The sequence below is a fragment of the Diaphorina citri genome, unplaced genomic scaffold (genome assembly GCF_000475195.1).
Source record: "Diaphorina citri unplaced genomic scaffold, Diaci psyllid genome assembly version 1.1 scaffold497, whole genome shotgun sequence".
Taxonomy (NCBI): domain Eukaryota; kingdom Metazoa; phylum Arthropoda; class Insecta; order Hemiptera; family Psyllidae; genus Diaphorina; species Diaphorina citri.
In genome coordinates, this window is record NW_007377932.1 from 152,231 (window position 1) to 179,525 (window position 27,295).

The following is a 27,295-nucleotide window of genomic DNA, read 5'->3' on the forward strand; positions in this document are numbered from 1 at the left end:
ATCGTTCTACACATCAGAATACCCCTCGCATGGGTGATATGTATGGAGAAGGTCGGGATAGTATGTTGGGAGTGCACTCTATTGGGAAAATGGGATATGGGTACCATCAAACAACTCGGGGTAAGTGAGAGATTAATTCAACCTTTCCTAATTTACTTTACCAGTGGGTTAGGTGGTAGAGAACTTAGACAAGGAATGGCACTACAATGTGTGTTCTATGAAATAGACCGCAAATTTCCACCTATAGTAATTGGAAGTGTAATCATGTAAGTTATGTGGGAAGGATTTTTTTAAAGAGGTTTGATAGAGGGAACAATACACACAGTGCAATAGTCCTAAACTAAAATGGACATGGCACACAAGGGATCAGGAAGAGACCGCCTTAACATAGGAAGAGAGGGAACTGTAAGTGCCAAGGTTTTATCGTCTCCAAAGCAAAGAAGGAAGGAGGACTGCAGGATAGGAGAAAGCCAGCTGTTTGGAGAACGAACCTTATCTGTTCAGGATAAAATCCGCCCGGGGCGGGAATCTAACCCGCGATTTAGTGCTTACAAGGCAGACGCGCTACTCTCCAAGCTAACTAGGCTGGCTAGAAGATTGAATGCACTAGGTCGCGGGTTTGAATTCCGCTCGGGGCGGATTTTATCCTAAATAGATGTTTGTTCTCGGAACAACAGTCTTCTTTCTTTCTTCCTTCGATTTTGGGATGATAAGACTTCTGTTACAGTTCCCACTATCAAACTTTTTAAAAATAATTATCTTGGGGGCCCTTTTCACAATCCTCCTTTACTTTCCTCTGTTTGATTTCAGAGTGACCGGTCATATGATTGGAGAGAAAATCATCAAAATATTCGACGTCGAGCAAATCTATGAGAGTGAAATTCAGAAACTACATCGTCTAATCTTCCTCAGTGAGAGACAACTGAAAGATATGCTTGCTCAGAGAACAGATGGAAAACGAGGCAAGATAAATATTGTCTGAAGAGACATGAAGAAATGTAATCAGCTCAGACAAAATCCATTCAAGAAATTTTCCCCATTACTACTGTGTAGTCAAATGTTATTTCAATAAAACCCATTTCTTTTATACAGTCAAACCTGGATAACTGGGAAAAAATCGTGGCCCCTTCATGGCAGCCTCTCTAAGTACTTAGGACACTTCTTTAACTGGGAAACCTGGATAAGTGGGAAAAAGTTGTCAGCCCCTTGGATTCCCACTTAGACAGGTTTTACTGTAGTATGAACCAGGCTCAAGTTTTGCAATTTCCCTCACACCTAGAACATGTGATCTAATACACAAATCTCCCCTTTGATGACAAAGCAAGTAGTTTATTTTTTTTTCTCAGCTTGGTTATGAACCTAGCTTCCTACTGGATGGGTGGTATTTCCCAATTCAACAAGAAGGCAATTGGACCATTAGCTTTATAATTTTCTTCAGTTAGAATGTGTGTCATATCCTGCTTTAGATAAATAAAGCCTACCCAAAAATTAATGACCAAATTTCCGTGTTCTGTTTTTATAACATAATTTTATATTTAGTTACAATTATAAAAATAATGGGCACAGGAGGAACAGATGTCACAAGGAGAGAGGAGAGAGAAGAAACAAAACAATACAAAAAATACACACCGGGTTCTTGTGGATGTTTACAAGACCAAGGATTGCAAAGTGAGGCCAATCCTTTTCACAAAGAATCACAAGATATTATCTATTGGGGAGGAGCCTTGCCTCGTCCAAAACCTCCGTAACCTTTGAATTCAACCTCGGTGGAGCCAGCTCCCACATCAGCCTTCTTGTCAACACCCTGGGGTCCTTTTCTGTAGCTCATTCTGTCATCAGCACCTCGACCACCGTCTGGTCGCTGTGTCATTTGTCTGGGCACCTTGGAGGCGTCTGTTGTGCGGGCTTGTCTCTTCAGGGTGGAGGGAACAATCTATGAAAGAAGGAGTGCAATACATATTAGAAATTAAATAGGGCCTTGAACTTTACACACATATTAAGCAACACTGAAATGCTTCAGTCTGACTTTCGGGAATTTGGGACAGTCTGAAGTGAGATCAATAATTTTGGCTCACACTTCTTCGGGATATTAACACCAGAGAAAAAAGATCCATTATTCCCTGTGATTAAATTTTCTGAATATTATTAAGATACATAAAGTAAAGGTACTCACTTCATCAGGGATGTTAAGGACACCTCTCAGCTTCTCAATGCCATCATTGGTGATGTACCAGTAGTAATGTCTCCACGCAAACTGCTCATTCACCCAGCCTTTGGATTTCAAACTCTGGAAAACATAAAGAAATGTTGTTGAAGGTATACTGCCATACTAACTGCACTGATGGATTACCTCCACAAAGAGCACATAAATATTCAGTTTATTGCTGACATAATGGGACTGTCTCATCTCAACAGTTGGTGTGTTCTATAGTTAAGAGAGAGAGAGATGCAGCTTGCCACCTTCCTGCCCACCAGCAGGTTGCCATCAGACAAAGGATACCACAACAGAGTATTTTACATGTTTGCCAAATTTCATCAAAATTAGACTAATGTATTTACAAAGTGTACTTACCTAAACTTTGAAAACAGGATACCATGTCAAGTACTAATTAATACTAAAATAATAGTAATGTCTCCATGTTATTTTAACAAGTGAAGACCTATTCTTTTATTTTAGTATTAAAAGTGTACTTATTAATCAATTTGAGGTAGGTAGTTACTTTGTTTACAAAGTTAATTCTAGTTAGATCAATGAAAACTCTTACCTGAAGGGTTTTGATGACTTGGAGATTGGGTACATCTAGTTCAGGGTGTTTGGGGGCATGGAAATCTTTCTTGGCTACGAGGACTCCTTCCTTGAACAAGTACTCATAGATAATGTAACGGTTCTTCTTGGGCATCAACATTTTGGAATCTGATGTTTACGGCTGGCTTCTGAAAGTTCAAAGATGTGAAAATGTATATTAGTTGAGCTTAATCTTAAGACCCAGATAAACCAAAAACCATTAGTTACACATGAAGATACTACCTACATAGGTTAACTAGCCCTTAGAAATGGTAAGCCATTGTTGAAATTCCTAGCTAACCATGTAAACACTGGTTCAAAGACCCAGTAAAAGAATTGATCTGTAACAACAGCAAGGTAAATGGGCCACTCAAATACTCAAAAATCTGTAAATAACTCAAAAAGAAGGTGAAAACACTGGAATACAGACAAAAAGTGTTTAACAGGGGTATGTTCCTAGTAAGGTTAGAAGCTAAAGGGACCTAACTTGGAAATTGATCTCTCTCAGCAAGATAGGTCCTAGAAGAGCGGTAAATAGGGGGGATAACTTCATTAGAAAGTTGGCCGTTCAAATTAAAAGAGCTTTACGGGTAAATTGGGGGATTTTCCAGGATTAAATTGGATAAAAAACTTACCTTTTCCACAAAATGTCACTCACGGCCGAAACTCATCAAAACAAAAAGAAAACAAAAGTTTGTTTACCAATGAGAAGTTAGAACAGAAGTTGCAATATTTCACTTTTTGGTAAACAAAGATACATAAAACGCCTGAAAATATATTTTAGAAAATGCAACACGCCACATATTTTAATTTTGAAGGCGTTTTTAAGCAATACGATTTTGAGTCGGCCGTTTTACATTTAGTCCATGTATTTTTGGTCTTGTCCTGTAAAAAAAGAAGAAGAAGAAGAAGAAGAAGAAGAAGAAGAAGAAGAAGAAGAAGAAAAAAAAAAAAAAGACTTACGCGACGGACACTAGTTAGCTTGAGGGGTAGTACTGACAAGGAATTAAACCTATACTCCTCTCTGTCTCTCTCTCTCTCCTTTAGGGCACTAGATATTTTATCAGACAAGGTTTGTTCTCGGAACGACTGTGTTTCTCCTACTCTGTGTCAGTCTAGTTAGGAGGGTAGCGTGTCTGCCTTGTAAACGCTCGGTCGCGGGTTCAATTACCGCCCGGGCCGGATTTTTATCCTAATATACAGATAAGATTCGTTCTTGAAAAGGTTGTATTTCTCCTATCCTGTCCTTCTTCTCTCTTCGCTCTCAGGACGATAAAGCCTCGGTTGTTACAGTTCCCTCTATCAAACTTAAAAAAAAAAAAAAAAATGTTACCTACCTACTTATACTCCCCATGGTCTGCTTTCTTTCTTTGATTTTGGGATGATAAGACTTCTGTTACAGTTCCCACTATCAAACTTGTTAAAAATAATTATCTTGGGGGCCCTTTTCACAATGCTCCTTTACTTTCCTCTGTTTCATTTCAGAGTGACCGGTCATATGATTGGAAAGAAAATCATCAAAATATTCGACGTCGAGCAAATCTATGAGAGTGAAATTCAGAAACTACATCGTCTAATCTTCCTCAGTGAGAGACATAAACTTGGAAATTGATCTCTCCCAGCGAAAATTGGTCCTAGAAGAGCGGTAAATAGGGGGATAACTTCATTAGAAAGTTGGCCGTTCAAATTAAAAGAGCTTTACGGGTAAATTGGGGGATTTTCCAGGATTAAATTGGATAAAAATCTTACCTTTTCCACAAAATATCACTCACGACCGAAACTCATCAAAACGAAAAGAAAAGAAAAGTTTGTTTACCAATGAGAAGTTGCAAAGTTTCACTTTTTGGTAAACAAAGATACATAAAACGCCTGAAAATACATTTTAGAAAATGCAACACGCCACATGTTTTTTTTTTGAAGGCGTTTTTAAGCAATACGATTTTGAGTCGGCCGTTTTACATTTTGTCCTTGTCATTTTGTGTCTTGCCCTGTAAAAAAAAAAAAAGACTTACGCGACGGACACTAGTTAGCTTGAGGGGTAGTACTTCTGCCTTGTAAGCACGTGGTCGAGGGTTTGATTCCCGCCATCCCAGATTGTTTGGTCTCAGTTTTTACTATCCTGAATTCCTTCTCTTTTCGATTTCGAGACGATAAGACCAAGATATTGTTGCATTTCTTAAAAAGCCTTCGAAAATCTTCCCTGTGGCTTCTCAAATAAAGGAACTTGAAAGTTGCTCTGAAAGCCTTTGGAAAAATATCTGATATAAAAGTTGCTACCTTTCTAGGTAGGTAGGTATTTAGGTAAAATAAAATGTAAAAATAACAACACCACAGCTTTTCAAATTCAAAATAAAATATATTTTACAATAAAAGATGGAGGTTTTTTATATAGGTAATTTGAATTTTCAGGGCAAATATACTTTTTATAAATTTATTTTTTCATAGTTGAATAAACACAATAAAATTCAAAAACGTTTTATATCTTTAGTTAGATGAAATGAATAAGGAAATTGGAATTTAAACAATGTTATGGGAGGGAGGGGGGGATATTAGTTAATTCGAAATCCAATCTAGGTAGGTATCTTAAAAATTACGAAGAAAAGTGCTAGGGTAACTCCAAAACCTGCCAATTACACAGTAGGTATCCTTAATGTAGTCAAATATTTACAAATTTTAAAGGTTATTATATAGGTAGGTAGGTATAGGTAAGATAAAAATAGGTAGAAATTAGAAATAAAAGAAAAGAAATTTTATCAACAAGTTAGGTGGATCTGGATTCTGGGATCGATGAAATAACATTATAGATAGGTATTATCTTCTACTTATGTAGGTAAGTATTTCATTTAGGAGTTTAGGCTGTTCAAAGTCGACAACCAGCGAGTGACATAGTACCTACTTATACTTCGTTTGATCTAAATTAGCATGAATATCAGCGCCAGCGCTGAAAACTGGAAACAATATATCGTAGGCCGGCCATTCACGATCAGTTTTAACTGACAGTTCTAACTGACAGTTTGAACTGTCAGTTAAAACTGATCGTGAATGGCGGTGAAACGGGTGGGTTGGGACTGTGCTGTACGGGGTTGGGACTGTGTTGTACCGGGTTGGGACTGTGTTGTACCGGGGGGAGGGACTGGCGACGTCGCCGGCGCAGGGCAGGGCTGAGGTTGTATTTGACCTTGGCCTGCACAAGGAGTTCCTTGAAGACTTGCGTAATGTTCGTGTTGTCCTTGGCCGACGCTTCGACAAACCCGTTCTCCCAGTCTACTTGTACGACGGACTCGGTCGTGTCGTATGGAACCTGGCAACATATCAGGGGGGGGGCAGGGTCAGAGGTGATTTCAGGGGAACAGGGTTAGTCCTGTGGGAAGCAGGATTTCATTGAGGGGGAGGGGAATGCAAAGTAAGAAGGCGAAGAACGAGGAGGAGGAGGAGGAGGAGGAGAAAAAAGACGTGGAATAATAAAAAGAAGAAGAAAAGGAGAACTAAAAAGAGGTAAAAAAGAAAGATAAGACGAAGTAGAGGTAGAGGAAAACAAAGAACAAGAAAAAAGCGAAAAAAGAAGAGAAAACATGTTTGCAATTTGAGAGAGAGAGAGAGGGAGAGAGAGAGAGAGAGAGAGAGGGAGAGAGAGAGAGAGAGAGGTTTGATAGAAAGAACTGTAACAACGGAAGTTTTATCAGCGCTTACAAGGCAGACGAGCTACCAACCAAGCTAACCAGGCTGGCTTTAAATACTAAAGAAATTTCAGGTTGATAAGTTTAGCCTTTGCTTTAAGAAAAGGTCAGTTATCACATATGATAATTATTATAATAATTATTAGATTATTACGAATCTTGCTAACTTGTTTCTCAAACTTAAAACATGCAATGAATTTATCAAGCTCAGAGATTTGCTCCAATCTAATTGACCTTATTAATAAATACCTAGTCTATTTAATATTTTTTGAAATAGCATAGGTATCAAGCTAAGTTTAATAAATAACTTATTAAAGTTGATCACGATCATTACCTATGCCCCTTCTTCTTCTTTTCCCGTATTCAGACGGGGTCGGCATTTGTCGTCAGCCTCCCAAAGAGCCCTAGGGTGATTGCTTTGGGCTGACATGCCTTTCGCACTCAACCTTTGCTATATTTCTTTAGCAAGGGGAATTTCAGGCTTTTATCCTCCCTGTTTAAAGTCCCCCAGCCAGCCTAGTTAGCATAGTTGGTAGTGCGTCTGCCTTGTAAGCGCTAGGCCGCGGGTTCGATTCATGCCCGGGGCGGATTTTATCCTGATGGGATAATGTTCGGTTTTCCGATTCCGATACGCTTTCGTTTCGTCTGGGGACAGAAAAAGATGGGGGTGGTTAATCAAAGTTATAAGGTGTCTTATCTAGCTCATCTCATAATCAGGTTTGTCTAACATTGGAAACGTGGACGCGTAACTTTTAGTGACGTATGGCGCCTGCAGAATCAAACCTATACTTATGAAAATGATAAAGAGGATCTCTATCATGTTCATAGGTTTCGTTCTGCAGAAGACTACACGCTAATAGAAGTCGCCTGTGCGTTTCTGTTTCTACGCTTATACAATGTGCGACATTAAGCCTCAAGCGCGCCAGCCTAGTTGGTAGTGCGTCTGCCTTGTAAGCGCTAGACCGCGGGTTCGATTCCCGCCCGGGGCGGATTTTATCCTGATGGGATAATGTTCGTTCTCGGAACGGCTGGCTTCCTCCCACCTGGCTTCCTTCTCTCTTCGATTTCGGGACGATAAGACCATAGCAGTTACAGTTCCCTCTGTCAAACCTCTTTAAAAAAAGCCTCAAGCGTGCCAGCCTAGTTAGCTTAGTTGGTAGCGCGTCTGCCTTGTAAGCGCTAGGCCGCGGGTTCGATTCCCGCCCGGGGATACATACGACGGTAAAGGAGAAAAATGAAGCTCGAGCGGGAGGCCCGGGACCTCTCGCCCCTCTCCCCCTATAATAACGGCCCTACACAGTATAGCATTAGATAGGTATATGTGTATACTATACATAATGGTTAATTTGACCAGACATTAGTGTGGGTTGATCAGATTTGTCTCGTATAATTTTGCTATTGGTAAGGATCTAGATTGCTGTTATTGCTAATATCGATCCGTTTATTAGAATAGAATAGATTTAATAGAATTGATTTTATCAGTTTTGAGCGGGTGGGTTAGGACTATGCTGTACGGGGTTGGGACTGTGTTGTACCGGGTTGGGACTGTGTTGTACCGGGGGGAGGGACTGGCGGCGTCGCCGGCGCAGGGCAGGGCTGAGGTTGTATTTGACCTTGGCCTGCACAAGGAGTTCCTTGAAGACTTGCGTAATGTTCGTGTTGTCCTTGGCCGACGCTTCGACAAACCCGTTCTCCCAGTCCACTTGTACGACGGACTCGGTCGTGTCGTATGGAACCTGGCAACATATCAGGGGGGGCAGGGTCAGAGGCAATTTCAGGGGAACAGGGTTAGTCCTGTGGGAAGCAGGATTTCATTGAGGGGGAGGGGAATGCAAAGTAAGAAGGTGAAGAACGAGGAGGAGAAAAAAGACGTGGAATAATAAAAAGAAGAAGAAAAGGAGAACTAAAAAGAGGTAAAAAAGAAAGATAAGGAGGAGAGAGCACACCCTTGTACCTACATATTGATTTAGGAAACAGTTTACACCATCAGAGGACAAAGCGTTGAACTTTTGCTAAGCAGATTGATAATGAAGCTTCTAAAAAAACCAAGATGTGTTTTCGGATTAGACAGGGTGGTGTGGAAGTTTTTAGAACATACAGGGTGTTTAGTAGGGGTTCAGAGAAAAAGGTCTCTAACACGGTGCCCTTAATGGGGGCGTTATGGATTAAATAAATTGTAATAATCAGTTGTGCCCAAAAGCTAATGAGCAATCTTTATGTGTCAAACATTCCTACCAAATAACCAAATTCATAAAAAATCAGACAAACCGTTCAAAAATAATCGTATAATAACAAACAAATGGATCAATGCTTCCCTTTTGGTCAATTTTGGGAGAAAGGTTGAAAATGATGTTTCATTTGCTTCTAATGTGAATAGGGACGCAAATGACGCAATTCCTGTATTTCCTGTCATAAGGATGGGGTCCCAAAAGAGATCCCAATTTTTCTTAGGCCAGCCACTTAAAATCAGGCACCTAGACCTGACAGGCACACCTGATCAAGTTCGCCAGTCAGGTACACTTGATAGTTTGTGTGCTCATCAAGTATCAGGTAGACCTGACAGACGGACCTGATCAGGTGTACCTGATATCTGATGAGCACACACACTATCAGGTAGACCTGACAGGTACGTCTGAAAAGGTCCGCCTGTCAGGTCTACCTGATAGTGAGTGTCTGACTTTAGTTTCCTATCGATTTCCTATACTTACTTGTCTATTTTCATCAGCCAGGTCACTCTTATTCCCCACTACCACTATGGGGACCGCGGTAGATGCCTTGGTTTCAAATATATGGTCCCGTATTAGGCGTATTTCCTCGAATGAGTTAGGATCATCTATGGCGTAGACCAAAATGAATGCGTCCGCAGAGGATATGGACAGGGCGCGCATTGCTGGGAACTCATTCGTACCTGAGAATAGAATAGAATAGAACAAAATTGGCTAAAGTATTAGGTACAAAGAATTCCATTAAGATCAAGAAGTTGGTACTACAGGTCATGGCCAGACTAGTTAGCTTGGAGGGTAGTTGCACGTCTGTCTTGTAAGCCATAGGTCGCTGGTTCAATGCCCGCCTGAGGCAAACTTTATCCTAAACAGATACTGTTTGTTCTCGGAACGGCTTTCTTCTATGATGTTCTACTTTACTCTTCACTCGGAAGAAACAAACATTCATCTAAACCAAATGGAAAACGGTCGAGTTTAACAAGTAAACCTCACGAGTCACGATCGAATAGGTCAATAAAGGACTTTTCACTGCTCAGGCAGTCCTGTTGTCTGAATAACACAAGCTTCGGTCCATTTCATCTAGGTTTACCCAGAATGAAAATGAAAATCTTGAACCTCCAACCTGTTTTGGGTGTTTGAGGGCCTGAAATTTGATAAATTTCGCTTTTTTCCTAACCAGTCCCCATTTCTTGGGCCCCCACAGCACAGCTCCGCACTTTAGACCCTTGCCCGATTGCTCACCTGAGGTATCAAGAATATCCAGTTTCAAGTGTACTCCGTTCATACTAAAGTCCTCATGGTGCATCTCCTCTATCGTACGCTTGTATTTCGGCGAGAACGTGTTGTAGAGGAAGCGGTGAATTATGGAACTCTTGCCCACTTTGGGACCTCCCATGACGACAACCTTGTGACGTGTGTCGTGACCTTCGCTGGAACCCGATTCATTTTCCGATGATGCACTCACGAGGTTTAGAATTCTATCGACAGAACACCAAATGACAAATCAACTTTTTCCCATTCTCTCACAATATGTAAGAAATAATTACTCCTTTAGCCTAACTATGTATGTAAGTATAGGTATAGATATTATATGTATTGCCTGGACCAAATCATGTACTACTACAGACGCTATGATTGCTCTGGTTGACCATGTGGACTCTTTGACATTCCGGCAGAAAAATGAGTATAAAAAAAAAAAGATATATAGGTACCTAGGTCCCAGTGTCCAAGTAAAGGGGCTCGTTAAAGATTGATCAGGGGATCCCTCCCGAAATCTCAAGTGAAAATTTTCGTTGTTTGGTCTTGTGTTTGTATGTCTTTGTGAATATTTTCGCCAAATTTATTAAAAATTGGACTAACTGACGCTGACGGTTCGAAATTTTTGAGTGAAACAGACAAAAGAAAACAAAAATCGTCGAATAAAATCTTAGAACATCATTTATTCAAAAAGTCCTTTCAAAAATACCTAATACCTTTCGTTTAGTTTTAAATCTCCAGCGAAATTATTTATAGGTATTAGATACAGGCGATCTCCTTACCAAACCAAGCCCCCGCCCTACGGCCCTGATGTGATCTCGTGCTGCCCCCACACCACTACTAATTGAACTCTAAGCTTTCGTTTTAATAGAATAGGAGACGATACTCATACAGGGTGATCAGTACTGAGAGTCACCTAACCAGCCCCAGTAGATGTAACTTATGGCCGATCTTATATACCACTGAGAGTTAACACATTGTCAAGGGTTTTCTTTTCTTCGACGTCAGGACGTCACCCATTTGATTTACACCAGGCTAGTATGTCTTGAACTCTGTGGATTGACTGAAAACTCTCTGTGTTAAATCGGATATGACTAGTAGTTCTGTGAACTGTAGACCTCACTCAAACTCTTTTGCCAAGCTGAGACGAATGTATGCATACATTCACATGTATGGAAATTGGAAATACATAGGAAAGAAGGTACCTATAGGTACGCAGGTACGTCCTACGTAATAAAGAGGACAGAGAACAGGTTTCATTATTTTACAATCCCTCAAAAGATTTAAAAAAATGGTTGACTTTTTTTTTTCAAAACAATAGATTTACCAAGAATTAGGATAGAAAGAACTCAAGGGTATACGAGGGTCATAAATGAGGTAATTTATCTCTATTTCCTCGATCAAAATTTGTCACCGAACTTGGACCTGGGACACCAAATTTCAAGGATCGACGTGTCTTGATTCGCAAGGAAGATGTGTACCAAATTTCATCAAAATCGGACCAGGCAATCGGGAGTTATAGCGGAACATACAAACATCCAAACCAAATGCAAAATCGTCGAGTTAAAACGTAGACCTTCACTTCGTTCGGTCAATTAGAGGTAAAACGGCTGATACCCCAGGGACTGGGGTTCGAGTACCAGTGAAGACATAGAAATTTATCACCGTCTATCTTGGGGTTTGGATAATTCTTATGCCAAGTTTCATCAATATCGTACTAACAGCTCAACACAAACGAAAACTAAAAGAATATTCATTGATTTTGGATACCGAATAATATGTAGGTATGTACCTATTATTGAAAAAATGACGATTTAAAATCGACTAATCTAAAATTTTCCACTAAATAATGACATACCATGTCTTGACATTTGAAACATGTTAAGTATGTACCTAATAGATAGGTTATACCTATGTCTGTCATTCCTCATTCAGAGCGAAGTTTATTGATGTACAAAAAAGAAGAAACAACAGATTTATCAATAGATCGTATATAGAAAAAAGTAAATTATCACTTTCAATATCATTGTCATTATCATTACATAAAATATTAGATACTTGTTAACATTATTATAAGAATTATCATAATCGAGAACCTTATTAAATTTAGATCAAGAAGAAGAATGGATAAAAAAACCACCCATGTTATCAACAGGTACCTACCTATCAAGGTAAGCAAGAGACATTTAGTGCGAATTTTCGATCAAATTTGTGTCCTATTATAATAAATAGGTACGCATAAAAAAAATACAATGATCAAAACATCTTTTATTGCCGGTAGATACCTCCCATTAATACTTGTACCTACATATCTAAGAGTATTAATACCTATACTTACCTACCTACCTGTTGAAAAAAAAAAAAAAAAAAAAAAAAAAAAAAATTAAAAAAAAGCCTCAAGCGTGCCGGGAGGCATGCGAAAGTCAAGAGTTTGAAGCGACGCCACGCGACATACGGCCTATTATGAACACGAAACAGAGTTTTAAAACTTTTTGGCACTATGTAATAGAAAAACTACCGCGTTTGTGAGGCTAGATTTAACACTAAAATTCAATTTCCACATTATTATTTAAAACTTTTTTCTTTTTTTTTATTGATTCATAAATTTTCGAATTTCTTCCTTTTCTCCATTTTTTTCTCTCTCTCTCAAAACACTGCACCCTAAAGTGCATTGACATTATGGTCATGTACCTCCATAGTGCATTGACCTCAGATATACTTACAAACCTGCATAATCAGGAAAGGAAATCAGGTTTCAAATGCCAATCATACTTTGCCATAATTTAATCTTGAGATATTGTGTTAGGTCATTTAGGTGTCAAAATGTACAATTCGGACCCATGCTGATGTAAAGACAATTTTAATGTAGATTTAGCAGGGCCATATCCAGGATTTTGTCGAGGGGGGGGGGTCCAAACAGTGATGTACCGGAGGGAAGTGGGTTTTCGGAGTCTGGCCTGGAGTAAAAGAGAGAAATGAAGCTCGAGCGGGAGGCCCGGGACCTCTCGCCCCTCCCCCTATAATAACGGCCCTACACAGTATAGTATTAGATAGGTATATGTACATAATGGTTAATTTGACCAGACATTAGTGTGGGTTGATCAGATTTGTCTCGTAATATGGCTATCGGTAAGGATCTAGATTGCTGTTATTGCTAATATCGATCCGTTTATTAGAATAGAATAGATTTAATAGAATTGATTTTATCAGATTTGATATGATCATCATTATGATTAATTAATTATTTAATGGGTGACAGCGGTGACAGATATTACGTCAACATTGAACTGGGATGTCTAATGTGGGATGGGATAGGAACTGGAATATAACCTAGGATGTCTAATATAAACATATTTAGGGTGACTGTACCAGTAGTCGATCATTTTTCACGTTTTTAAGTTTCAATTAGCTCTGGTTCTATTGTTGGACATTGTTATATAAAAAAAAAAACGAAATTTGAACCATATGTTAACCTATACTTCCTTATTATATACCTGTTGAAATTGAGAGAAGGTTGAAGAAATTGAGATCCAGCATTTTCAGCCGACACGAAAAATTGGGAATGCAGACTTGGCCTCAATTTTCTGATCTCACCACTTTTAAGGGCCGACATTTTTGGATAGGAACTTGGCCTTTTTTTCACATTTGTGTTTTTGGGGGGATTTTATTATACTGACTTAGGTTACTCATAACTTCATAAGAAATGTGTAGGTCCTATCCCAAAGGTAAGTACCCATACGTAATGTAGGATGTCGAGAGTTTTTCCTTTTCAACCCTACCTATTGTCCTCTCCTTCTCTTTCTCCTCTGTCTTTATTTATTTTTCATCTCTCCTTATTTCCTTCAAAATTCACTTTTTTTTATCCCTTCTTCCTCTTTTCGTTCTCCTCCTCCTCCTCCTCTTTAATTCTCTTTTTTCCTCTTCAACCTTACCATTTCTTCTCCTCATATTCTTTTTTCCATCTCTCTTTGCTCCTCCTTCTCCTCTTGCTATTTCTTCTCCTCCTCGTCTTTCTTCCCACAAAATACGTATATTAGCTACTCGTTCTTTTACCCTTTTGAGTTTATTATGATAAATTGAAAACTAGTCTCCCCTTGGCCAGAAAGAGAGAGAGAGAGAAAGGAAGAAAAATGAAGAAAAGAAAGAGGAGGAGGAGAAGGAGGAGGAGAATGAAGACTAGGAAAATAAAACGAAGAAGAAAGAAGAGGAGAAGGAGGACGAAAGGAAAGAGTTTCTATAGAAACAAGTTTGGAGAGAGAGACAGGGGGGGAGAGAGAGTGTGAGAGAGAGAGAGAGAGAGAGAGAGATAGACAGAGTGAGAGAGAGTGAGAGAAAGAAAGAGAGAGAGAGAGAGAGAGAGAGAGAGAGAGAGTGAGAGAGAGAGAGGAGCAAAAAGGGAAGGGGGGATCTCTCCTTTTTTTCTACATTTTGTAGAAAAAAGAGGAGGGACAAAAAAGGAAACCCATTCAGGAAAAAGGACATAGAAAAAGCATAGCCAAAGGACATTGTACCTCTCTTGATGTGATGAATGAGTGATGCAACATTGAAGTCTATAGGTTTGATAGAGATAGACCTGATGTAACTAGAGGTGGGGGTGTTATCATCGCTTTTTTTATTCTATTTTATCCGAAGGTATTGATACCTACGTACCTATAAAACCAATAGTACCGCCAAAGTTTCCGGTATGGTTCAGCAGTTGAACTGGGATTCCAAGTTCCAAACGACATGCTTTCGACTTTCGATGCCAGCCTGGTTAGCTTGATTGATATCGCGTCTGCCTTGTAAACGCTAGGCCGCGGGTTCGATTCCCGCCCGGGGCGCATTTTATGCTGAAGGGATAAGGTTCACTTTCGGAACTAGTGGCTTTCTCCTATCCTGTCTTCCTCTCTTCGATTTCGGGACGATAAGACCCTAGCAGTTGCAGTTCCTCTGTCAAACCTCTTTTTTTTTAATCTCCTGTATTGCTACCTAATTAAATGTTCTAATAAGCACTAAGAAAACCTCTGTGATGATTGTCCGGGCCCGGCTACTTCTGGACGGAACTTTAATGCACTCACGAGGTTTAGAATTCTATCGACAGAACACCAAATGACAAATCATTAATGCACTCACGAGGTTTAGAATTCTATCGATCTGAGTGACATAGACATAGGTACCTACTGTGAGTGACTCAAACATATTGAAATACAGTAGAACCTCGATTATATCAACTAATTGGGACCGAGGGTAGTTGACATTATCGAGGTTCTCTATAAAAGTTGATACAATCGAAATTCCGTATAAAACAATGAAAATAGGGACAAATTTAGGGGTACAAAAGAACAAAACAGGTAAGAAATACCCTTTTATTTTTAAATTAAATAAAACAAACTCAGAAAAAAAAAACAAAAAACACATCTTCGATATTGTTTTCTTCGTCATTAGTCTCATTATTTGAACACTTTCAATGATCTCTTCCCCTGATAAAGTAGGATTTCCTTGAAAGATAGGAAAAATCCCTGATTTTTGGAGTTGATATAATAGAGAGAGTTAATAGGTACTCGTATAATGGAGGTTGATATAATCGAGGTTCTACTGTATTGATAAATGATAAAATATATACCTTCTTCAAATTAAATTGATCCCAAGGGCAAGGCAATGCCTAGACCCTTGACAAATGGAGTGTGCCTGAAGGCATGTGATGTGTTCCAATCCACTCGACCTACTCTTTTGGATATTTCCTTTCTTCTTTTTCCCTTCCTTTTCCTATACCTCCTCCTCTCTAATTTCCTCCTCTTTCTTTTCCTCCTTCTCCTCTATCATTTCTCCTCCTCTTTCTCTACCTCCTTCTCCTCTATCATTTCTCCTCCTCTTTCTCTACCTCCTTCTCCTCTATCATTTCTCCTCCTCTTTCTCTACCTCCTTCTCTCCTATCATTTCTCCTCCTCTTTCTCTACCTCCTTCTCTTCTATCATTTCTCCTCCTCTTTCTCTACCTCCTTCTTCTCTTCTTTCTTGTCCTTTTACTTTTATCTCCTCCTTATCCTCCAGGTTCTTCTCCTTCTCCTCTTCCTCCTTCTAATTCTCCTTCTTCTCCTCCCCGTCCTTATTCTTCTTCTCCTCCTCCTCCTAGTTCTTTCCCTTCCTCCACCTTCTCCTCCCCTCAATTTGACATTGACATAATTGATGATGATGAGTTTAGGAATTGTGTATGGGAGTGATTCTGGGAGGGAGATAAAGGGAGGGAGATGAATTACCTATACTCTACTTCAAAATGTGAGTGCATGAGGTAATTTGGAATCTAGATGTCGCGGAAGGTTGGGAGGTAAAGTCTTACTTAGGGGATACATTTTGAACACAAATGTGTGCATAAAATGGGGAGAACCACTTTTAAGAAATAAAGTGGTTTTGATAGTGGGAACTCTACGGAGGTCTTATCGTCCCCAATGGGAGAAAGCCAGCCCAGCCGAGTGCGAACCTTATCTGTTTACAATAAAGCCAAGGCTTTTATTTTTTGTGTCTTCGTTTTTCGGTGGGATTTTGACGAGCTGGGGCCACTGAAATGTGACCTTTTTTTTAGACTTAATCTATCTAATTCTATAAGCCTAGATCCAATATGTCACCACAGCCAGTGTGATCATTGATCAGTGTCCTATACCACCAAAGTATGGAAAAGTATATTTACAATTCCATATTTCGATCTAATTCGTCCAAATTCAAACTTCTGCTTTTCCATTGGCTACTACACTTGTAAGATATACTTTTCCATACTTCGGTGATATGAGCACAGTTGATCACATAGGTAGATACAGTGTGTCCAGATTTTCAGCAAGAGTATGGGTTCTTTGGTATCTACTTTGACATTGTACATTTTATTCAATAACTCTCTCTCTCTTGGGTTACAATCTATTGATTGGTTGGTAACAGTAATCTGGTTCTCCTCCTCCATTCTGTCCGATCTTCTGCTGTCCTTTCATTTCGGTGCTTTGGAGAGGATATGAAGGAAAGGGAGAGATTTTTGATCTGCTTTACCTTTTTTTACTCTTTTGTTTTAGGTACCTACTAGGGTTGCCAACCGTACGTTATTTCCCGGAACAATCCGTATTTTTGTCAAAAATCAAATGTTCCGCCGGAACATACCTTTGTTCCGTTTTTTTCCGAAAATACGGGAACTGACTAAAAAACAGAAAAAAATACAAAAAAAGTTTAAAAAGATAGGTAGGTACGTACGAAAAACACAAAAACCCGCGAGTCGAGTAGGTAGTGTAGCCATCTCCTCTATCATTTCTCCTCCTCTTCCTCTACCTCCTTCTTCTCTTCTTTCTTTTCCTTTTACTTTTATCTCCTCCTTATCCTCCAGGTTCTTCTCCTTCTCCTCTTCCTCCTTCTAATTCTCCTTCTTCTTCTCCTCCTCCTCCTCCTTCTTCTCCTCCTCGTCCTTATTCTTCTCCTCCTCCTCATTCTTTCCCTTCCTCCACCTTCTCCTCCCCTCAATTTGACATTGACATAATTGATGATGATGAGTTTAGTAATTGTGTATGGGAGTGATTCTGGGAGGGAGATAAAGGTAGGAGAAAAGGGAGGGAGATGAATTACCTACTCTACTTCAAAATGTGAGTGCATGAGGTAATTTGGAATCTAGGTGTCGCGGAAGGTTGGGAGGTAATTTCTTACTTAGGCGGCTTTCACACTGAGGTAACACGTCGCAAGATGCTACATAGCATGCATCTTCAAAGACCAGACCATTATTTCAAATGAAACCTTCCTCACTGAGGATACAATACATGTTGCCACTTGAACCCTGGAAACAAGTAACAGTGTTACTTCAACACCAACAGTCTGGAGTTTTGTTAGTTGCTACTTGTGATTGTTTGTGGGAAGAATCATTTTTAGATACAATTTCTTGTGCACATGTTGTTAGCTGTTGTTACTCCAATGTGAAAGTTCATGTTTCTTTGAACAAGATTCAGGACGTAAACAGTAGCATCTTGCGACTTGCTACTTGCGATGTGTTACCTCAGTGTGAAACGCGCCTTAGAGGATACATTTTGAACAAAAATGTGTGCATAAAATGGGAGAACCACTTTTAAGAAATAAAGTGGTTTTGATAGTGGGAACTCTAACAACGGAGGTCTTATCGTCCCGAATGGGAGAAAGTTAGCCCAGCCGAGTACGAACCTTATCTGTTCACAATAAAGCAAAGGCTGCCTCGGTGGCGTAATGGTCAAGACGCTCGCCTGGTAAACAGGAGGGCGTGGGTTCGATCCCAGCCGAGGTATGGAATTTTATTTTCATTTATTTGAGAATTTGACCACATAATAATGGAGCTCTAAGGGTTAGGTGGTAGAAAACGCCTATGGCGTTAACCTCGCCTAGTGGTTACCTTCCACTCAAGAGTCTATTATTATTATTAAGGCTTTTATTATTTATGTCTTCGTTTTTCGGTGGGATTTTGACGAGCTGGGGTCACTGAAATGTGACCTTTTTTTAGACTTAATCCATCTAATTCTATAAGCCTACATCTAATATGTCACCACAGCCAGTGATGTGATCATTGATCAGTGCCCTATACCACCAAAGCATGGAAAAGTATTTACAGTTCCATATTTCGATCTAATTCGTCCAAATTCAAACTTCTGCTTTTCCATTGGTTATTAGTGTTATTACACTACTTGTAAGATACTTTTCCATACTTTGGTGATATGAGGCACAGTTGATCACATAGGTATTAGATTAGATACAGTGTGTCCAGATTTTCAGCAAGAGTATGGGTTCTTTGGTATCTACTTTGATATTGTACATGTTATTCAATAACACAGAAGAAATAAAAACTAATGGCAGACTTTTAACGTTCCAGACATTACAAGAATTGATTTTTTTTTTATTATTTTTAATGTAGCTTAGCCTGTAAATAAATAACAAAATAAATAAAAACAAAACTCTCGTCTGGCGTACACAGTCCAATGATTCATTCTAATGGTTTTGGTTGCATGTCTTTTTTTATTATTTTTCCAACAGCCTTTATGGGGACAAGATTTAAATGTTGCAGAAAACACTTCGATATTATACTGCCTCGGATATTTATTGGATTCCATTATCCAATGAGAAGAAACAGAGAGTAAATTAGGGAGAAGAAGAAGAGGAAGAAGAAGAAGGAGAAGAAGAAGAAGAAGAAGAAGAAGAAGAAGAAGAAGAAGGAGAAGAAGAAGAAGAAGAAGAAGAAGAAAAAAAAGAAAATAGTACAACAATAAAAAACATCTGGACGATAAGATCGATTTGTGAGAAAACTGGTTTCGACTCGAAGCTTTGGTCCTGTATGCTGAAGTACCTGGGTTCGACCATCCTGATGGAGTGTTAAAATAAAAACCAGCTAACTTGATGAATGTGATGTAGAGAGAAATATCAGAACTCCATTCCAAGTGGAGATGCCAAAATACCAATTCTAGTGGAGAAGCCAAAATACCATTTCTAGTGGAGATGCCAAAACTCCATTTCTAGTGGAGATGCCAAAATACCATTTCTAGTGGAGACACCAAAACTCCATTTCTAGTGGAGATGCCAAAACTCCATTTCTAGTGGAGATGCCAAAACTCCATTTCAAAACAAGTGTATTAACGCTGTTATTACGCTGTTATTAATTACAAGTGTATTAACGCTGATAAAAATTGTTTAGCTCGAATAATTGTCAAGAAAACTAAGGATGGAAGATGTACTGTCCTCCGCTCCATTTCTAGTGGAGATGCCAAAATACCATTTCTAGTGGAGATACCAAAATACCATTTCTAGTGGAGATGCCAAAACTTCATTTCTAGTGGAGATACCAAAACTCCATTTCTAGTGGAGATGCCAAAACTCCATTTCTAGTGGAGATTTTACCAAAACACCATTTCTAGTGGAGATGCCAAAACTCCATTTCAAAACTCACATCCTCTAGATTTGAAAGGGTCAGAGAGAAAAAATAGCTTTAATTGTCCACAGTCAAGCTAAAAAGTTCAAGCTCTATTTTAATTAAACAGTTTTTTATGGGCTATTTTTCTTTAAATCGTTTTTTCTCTCGACTTGTTGTTGTTGTTGTTGTTGTTGTTGTTGTTGTTGTTGTTGTTGTTCTTGTCAATCTTGTCCTTCTTCTTCGTCTTCTTTTTCTTTCACTTCTTCTTCTTCTTCTTCTTCGAAGAAATCTTGAAAATAAAATGGCAAGACTGCTATCAACATGAAGATTTTGTATTGTTATATGAAGACTTGTGTAATAAATTTACGAGTTTATATTCCAAGTGTAAAGAGGATGTGGTAATAACGAAGAAAGATGAAGTTGTTGTTGTTGTTGTTATCATCAATCTTGTCCTTATTTTTCTTTCACTTCTTCTTCTTCTTCCTCAACCTCTTCTTCTTCTTCTTCTTCTTCTTCTTCTTCGTTCTTCTTATTCTTTTTAGTCTTCTTCTTTTTCTTCTTCGTCTTTTCCTCGTCCGTCTTCTTTTTTCATAATCTTGTTGTTGTTGTTGTTGTTGTTGTTGTTGTTGTTGTTGTTGTTGTTGTTCTTCTTCTTCTTCTTCTTCTTCAGCTTCTTCTTCTTGTTAACTCTTCTCGCGTGACTTTGGTCAAGTTCACGATCAAGGTCGTCCGGTTTGTGGTTCACGAGATCATTTGGTTCTGATCTAATTAGGAGAAAATAGAAGACATGCTGATGGGTTTTATGATGCGAGATACTTGGGTTTCATGTTCGACCAAAATTTGACTTCGAGAAATATTCGGACAGGATTTTTTTTTTTTGGTTTTGTTTTTTCTTTTTTCACAAGGCATTTTTTTAACGTTTTTTTCTCTCGTTGTTCTAGATAAGTATATAGGGTACTAAAATTGGAAAAGAAAACATTTTGTTTACAACCTTACATGGTTATTATATTACTCAGAGGTATTTTTTGTTTACATGATTTTCCTCAAACTTGATTGAATACTTGAGATTCCTCCTTTCGTATAAACTAAAAGTTTGTGGTTACCTGCCTAGTTAGCTTGGCTGGTATAGTGCGTCTGCCTTATAAACGCTAAGTCGTGGCGTATTTTATCCTGAACGGAATCCCACCCGGGGCGTATTTTATCCTGAACGGAAAAGGTTCGTTCTCGGAACGACTGGCTTTCGAGTAGCTATCCTGTCTTTTCTCTCTTCAATTTTGGGACGAAGAGACCTTACCAGTTACAGTTCCCTGTATCAAACATCTTGACAAAAACCGGGACGTTCTCCAAAACTAACCGCGCCCATTGTTACTGAAGCTGCTGGATGCATTCATTTTCTACATGCTGTGATTTATGATGACTGCATCGTCAAATTTAACCCACGCACTCGAACCCACAACCCGTAGATTGGAACACGGGGAGCGGTCCATTAGTTGACAGCCGAAGCGGATTAAACATGGCGGAAAAAAGAATGATCAGTCAGAGAGAGAGAGAGAGAGAGAGAGAGAGAGAGAGAGAGAACGAGATTGACCAAACCTTAAAATTAGCTAATTTCAAAATGTCATTGAACTTTTCATGAATCATGAACATTTAAATCTTCGAGAAATTTAACTTTTTTTCTGAAGGGCAGCCCTTTTAAATGTAAAAAAATGGAACATGAAAAATAATGAGCATAAAAATATCACTGATATAGGTAGGTAGGTGTAGGGATACATAGTATTACATGGATAGCATGTGAAAAGTATGCACGAACCCTATATAGTCCTCCAGGGCCTAGTCCTCAAAATATGTAGCAAAAGTCCCATTAAAATGAAGAAGGAAAGACTCTCATCGCCCATCTACATAATGCACAGACCACACGAGTCTAATGTAGCTGTTGTTTCATAGGTATCTATAGAAGTTCCTAACACAATATTGAGAATAGTTCATGTGCTCATAAAAGGAAACAATCCAGATCAAAACTAACAAATGAAAACCTTGAATGCAGTTAATCAAAATTGAAATACAAACATGATCTATTCCAATTTGAAGTCCTCAATAACCAAGCATTACAATCATTCACATGCATTTTCAAGTACTTTGTAAGTACATAGATACTCTTACCTATGTCTCTACTTTTACTAATTTTCTCTAATGGATTTGAACTTGGGGCTATAATGCATTTTCCCTACAATTGAAAGTTTATACCTCAGTAATATCGACATCATTCTTTTCTATTAAGTTTTTATCTACAAAGTTTCCGAATGCCTAATATCTACCTACTGTGCTTCTCAATACGAGAGGCATGACCTAAGTGTGATTGGTAAGTGCATGCTGTTATACTGGATGGTGAGTGGTAGAGTTCAACACTCTGTATGGAGAAAGATGTTTAGCCTACATAATTCCAACTTTGCTTGAAAAATACTGTACAGAATTTATAGAAGAAGATAACATGAGAATAATCAAGATGAAAATTAAAGAAATTTTGATTGAGGAAAACAAGAAGCTAATTCGATGAATACCTACCTACCTTTGAATCATCACTTTGAAGCCGAGTACATTATGAAGAAGTAAACAGCCGCACCCCCTAGAAGTTTCTGCAAGCTTAGGGGATGGTCAAACTTATGTACTTATTATTGTTTATAAATACATTGCTTATTCAATTCAATTCAATTCAATTCTTCTTCGTTCTTCTTATTCTTTTTAGTCTTCTTCTTTTTCTTCTTCGTCTTTTCCTCGTCCGTCTTCTTTTTTTCATAATCTTGTTGTTGTTGTTGTTGTTCTTCTTCTTCTTGTTAACTCTTCTCGCGTGACTTTGGTCAAGTTCACGATCAAGGTCGTCCGGTTTGTGGTTCACGAGATCATTTGGTTCTGATCTAATTAGGAGAAAATAGAAGACATGCTGGGTTTTATGATGCGAGATACTTCGGTTTCATGTTCGACCAAAATTTGACTTCGAGAAATATTCGGACAGGATTTTTTTTTTTTGGTTTTGTTTTTTCTTTTTTCACAAGGCATTTTTTTAACGTTTTTTTCTCTCGTTGTTCTAGATAAGTATATAGGGTACTAAAATTGGAAAAGAAAACATTTTGTTTACAACCTTACATGGTTATTATATTACTCAGAGGTATTTTTTGTTTACATGATTTTCCTCAAACTTGATTGAATACTTGAGATTCCTCCTTTCGTATAAACTAAAAGTTTGTGGTTACCTGCCTAGTTAGCTTGGCTGGTAGCGAGTCTGCCTTAGGGATGGGATATTCGACTCTTTTTGAATATTCGAATACCACGACTCGATTCTTTTCAAATATTCGACTCAAAGAATCGACTCTAAAAGAATCGCGATTCTTTTGGGAACACCAAATGACAAATCATTAATGCACTCACGAGGTTTAGAATTCTATCGACAGAACACCAAATGACAAATCATTAATGCACTCACGCCTTGTAAACGCTAAGTCGTGGGTTAGAATCCCATCCGGGGCGTTTTTTATCCTGAACGGTAAAGGTTCGTTCTCGGAACGGCTGGCTTTCGAGTATCCTGTCTTTTCTCTCTTCAATTTCGGGACGATGAGACCTTAGCAGTTACAGTTCCCTGCATCAAACATCTTGACAAAAACCGGGACGTTCTCCAAAACTAACCGCGCCCATTGTTACTGAAGCTGCTGGATGCATTCATTTTCTACATGCTGTGATTTATGATGACTGCATTGTCAAATTTAACCCACGCACTCGAACCCACAACCCGTAGATTGGAACACGGGGAGCGGTCCATTACTTGACAGCCGAAGCGGATTAAACATGGCGGAAAAAAGAATGATCAGTCAGAGAGAGAGAGAGAGAGAGAGAGAGAGAGAGAGAGAGAACGAGATTGACCAAACCTTAAAATTAGCTAATTTCAAAATGTCATTGAACTTTTCATGAATCATGAACATTTAAATCTTCGAGAAATTTAACTTTTTTTCTGAAGGGCAGCCCTTTTAAATGTAAAAAAATGGAACATGAAAAATAATGAGCATAAAAATATCACTGATATAGGTAGGTAGGTGTAGGGATACATAGTATTACATGGATAGCATGTGAAAAGTATGCACGAACCCTATATAGTCCTCCAGGGCCTAGTCCTCAAAATATGTAGCAAAAGTCCCATTAAAATGAAGAAGGAAAGACTCTCATCGCCCATCTACATAATGCACAGACCACACGAGTCTAATGTAGCTGTTGTTTCATAGGTATCTATAGAAGTTCCTAACACAATATTGAGAATAGTTCATGTGCTCATAAAAGGAAACAATCCAGATCAAAACTAACAAATGAAAACCTTGAATGCAGTTAATCAAAATTGAAATACATGATCTATTCCAATTTGAAGTCCTCAATAACCAAGCATTACAATCATTCACATGCATTTTCAAGTAGGTACCTACTACCTATAATACGTATAGGTTTGTAGGTATTATGACTATTATGTTTCTACTTTTACTATTTTTCCTCTAATGGATTTCAACTTGGGGCGATAATGCATTTTCCCTACAATTGAAAGTTTATACCTCCGCAATCTCGACATCATTCTTTTCTATTGAGTTTTTATCTACAAAGTTTCCGAATGCCTAATAACAGTAATACCTACTGTGCTTCTCAATACGAGAGGCATGACCTAAGTGTGATTGGTAAGTGCATGCTGTTATACTGGATGGTGAGTGGTAGAGTTTCATGTCAAAGACCAGAAAGTTAGAAAATTCCACTAATATTCAGCAGTTTTAGCATTAATTTAAAAGGAACAATGTACAACATACGTTCGTAAATTCGTTAAGGTTAACCCTACCTTTGGGGCTGTTAGCCCCTACACCTAAGTCTCGGAGTGGACTTTTTATTGTCTGTATTGTATTCACTAATAAATAAATTACAATTACAAAATTTATGTACGGAGGGAGATTACCAGATAATATTTAATATCTTCGATGGTAGTTTTTCTTGTTTCATTATTAGCTTAATCTTCGTAATTTATTATTTTTTTTTTTGTCAGTGACCAATCAAAGACCGTCAATAAAAACCAAAGTTTGAATCAGAATCAGGGGTGATATTATCATTTCAATGATACCACCCACCACACCCTGTGTGAACATAATTGTGTGAACTCCATAACACCAGAAGATGGTGATTAGCTGAGACCCATGATTAAGTTCATGGCCTTCCATCCCGATCATTAATCGGGTGATTCAGAATAAGAACTAAATCAAAGTCACAATTACCTACATATTATCCTAATAAGAACTAGGTAGGTAAGGTAGGTACATCATAATCACAGATCTACATAACTATACATTCTAATAATAACTAGGAGTAGGTGTACCTACATCTTAATTTGATTAAAGTACTTACACACACCAGTCTACATTCAATGTGGAAGTCATTACCTACTTAGTAGAACTATGTTACACTCGAGTACAAAGTAAAAGTTCCATTTTCTTCCCTTTACGCTTACAGCTTTTTCTACTGGCTAAATCTTCCTAATAGATCAGTTGCGCTTACTTGGGTGATGTTTCAAAGTCATAGAGCAGGAAAAATGAGGACCAACGGAATTTTTCTTTTCTCCTACGACTTCTAGGTCCCGAGATAAATCAATTTAAAAAATACCGGTAAATCGTGAACTTTGACGTCACGGCATACGCTCCCGTAGGCGATGAACGTCACATCAAATGTAAAAAATGCCGGTAAATCGTGAACTTTGACGTCACGGCATACGCTCCCGTAGGCGATGACGTCACATCAAATGTCCCGACTCGCAGACAACACATTAATGTGTTTGTGCGCATACGTTCCTGCGCATTTCTTTCTGCTCCTCCTCAAGCGCGCTTGCATAGGTACTGGCGCTACCTAGCGGACGAAAAAAACAACTGCGTAAAGTCTGACGTCACACATCTTTGAACTCTTTCATTAGAACAGAAAATGAAATTTGAATTTTCGACCTTTTACAGTTATTTTTTTCGAAATTTTGACCTCAGATTTGGATTTTTCACTACTTTTTACGTAGGAATCGACCCTTTATTAATAATTTTTACCCATTTGCAACTGCTCCATTAACTAGTTAGTTTGGAGGGTAGCGTTCCCGCCTTGTAAGCGCTACGTTGCGGGTTCGAATCCCACAGTGGGCGAGCTTTATCCTAAACAGATAAGGTTCGTTCTCGGAACGGCTGTCTTTCTCCTATCCCGTCTTACTTCCATCTCCGATGTCGGAACGACAAGGCCTTGGCAGTTACAGTTCCCTCTCTCAAACATCCATAGAAAATAAAATAAAGAAAAAATCAATGTGAGAAAAGAAGATTCGGTAGAAAGGAAAAAAAGAAACATAAATTATTATGAATATTATGTAGACCAGAGAATTTGATATTTCAATAATTAAACAGGGTCTCCCATGTGTTAATACAACACGTGCATCATAACGAAAGCATCTAAATTACAGCATTAACTTTGACTCATCTTCTTACATAATGATCTCTATGGGGATTCTGCCAGATCCCACCTAAAATGCTCCGTAGAACGTTTATGTAGGTACTTATATATTAACCCTCAAGGAGTGAGGTGGTTTTTTCCAATACTTAGGTTGAGGTGGGGATTCTGCCAGATCCCACCTAAAATGCTCTGTAGAACTATGAAAATTTTGATTAAATTCTTTTCTACTGATACTATACAGTCGAACTTGTCCAATTAGGAATCCAAGGGATCGGCGATTCTTTCCCACTTATCCAGGTTCGACTGTATGTACCTACCATTATTCCAGGATAAAATCAACACCCTCTTACCTAGAACTCAAGAAAGACCTATTACTTTCAAATCAAATTTAGGTATTAGGTACCAATTTTAAATTTCAATCTCCAATTTTTTTAGGGAAAATTTCCAAGGTGTCTGTGAGACTTATTTCACTAAGGGGTTAACAGTTATGATTTTCCAAGTCATAACATTTAGCTCATGCCAAGTAAGAGTATTTTATGTTTCCAAATCTTTATAATTAAATTTCCTTATGACTTAGTTACATTTTTTTAGTTTTAGAATAGAAAAGAATATACCTTGTTTATCCTGCTGGGAAAGGACTTTCAGTGGATCAATAAGTACGTTTTTCGGTGACCAACAGAACTATGAATCAATGTCCAATTTTGAACAATTCAAGCTGTAGAAATCTGAAGTAACTTTGTGCAATTCACTTCCAATTTTTCAGTCTGAGGTCCTGTCTCAATCTTTGACGCTATAAATTTACACCCAAAGCTATCTACATTAAAACCATGATTTAACCAGAATGCTATCTTTTCATTAAAACCATGATTTCAAACCAGAACCACTTGATTAGTGAAGCGTGTCACATCTAAGAATCGATCTCAATTTGAAGCCCGAAGCTACAGCATGACAGAAATGTGCATCTCCACTGACATGGCTCGGAATTTAGCTTGACACAT

At 38.5% G+C, this 27,295-nt stretch overlaps 2 protein-coding genes and 1 long non-coding RNA gene across 6 annotated transcripts in view; 1 reads left to right on the top strand and 2 right to left on the bottom strand.

Moving 5' to 3' along the window:
• Nucleotides 1–4,621, bottom strand: part of LOC103509420 (40S ribosomal protein S10-like) — a 20,935-nt gene extending 16,314 nt beyond the window's left edge. Inside the window, exons 1-4 of one of the 4 annotated variants that reach the window (XM_017444187.2) lie at nt 4,535–4,621; nt 2,766–2,934; nt 2,174–2,287; nt 1,724–1,933 (exon numbers count right to left, since the gene is read on the bottom strand). In XM_017444187.2, the coding sequence (XP_017299676.1) occupies nt 1,724–1,933; nt 2,174–2,287; nt 2,766–2,906 (465 nt within the window). In that variant the 5' untranslated portion in view covers nt 2,907–2,934; nt 4,535–4,621. Of the gene's footprint in view, nt 1–1,500; nt 1,934–2,173; nt 2,288–2,765; nt 2,935–3,420; nt 3,510–4,534 lie in introns of those variants that run through there. The other 3 variants (XM_008474035.2, XM_008474036.2, XM_008474038.2) reach the window with 3 other exon arrangements.
• LOC113467538 lies at nt 206–1,783 on the top strand. The gene is made up of 2 exons (XR_003391591.1): nt 206–266; nt 811–1,783. It is a non-coding gene; the product is annotated as an uncharacterized LOC113467538 (long non-coding RNA).
• A 1,076-nt stretch (nt 4,622–5,697) lies between the features above and the next one.
• LOC103509428 (GTP-binding protein Rhes-like) lies at nt 5,698–27,295 on the bottom strand. The gene is made up of 6 exons (XM_017444185.2): nt 27,240–27,295; nt 9,927–10,162; nt 9,171–9,370; nt 7,953–8,198; nt 5,819–6,086; nt 5,698–5,726 (listed from the first exon to the last, which is right to left on the bottom strand). The coding sequence occupies exons 1-6, from the start codon at nt 27,293–27,295 to the stop codon at nt 5,698–5,700; spliced, it is 1,035 nt and encodes a 344-aa protein (XP_017299674.2).

Excerpts from the sequence above, each read along its gene's own strand:
- LOC103509428 (XM_017444185.2), bottom strand. The coding sequence starts at position 27,295 with ATGTGTCAAGCTAAATTCCGAGCCATGTCAGTGGAGATGCACATTTCT. Across the intron at positions 10,163-27,239 it reads ATGCACATTTCTGTCATGCT|AATTCTAAACCTCGTGAGTG; the intron begins GTAGCTTCGGGC and ends TTCTGTCGATAG. Across the intron at positions 6,087-7,952 it reads AGCATAGTCCTAACCCACCC|GTTCCATACGACACGACCGA; the intron begins GCTCAAAACTGA and ends ATATGTTGCCAG.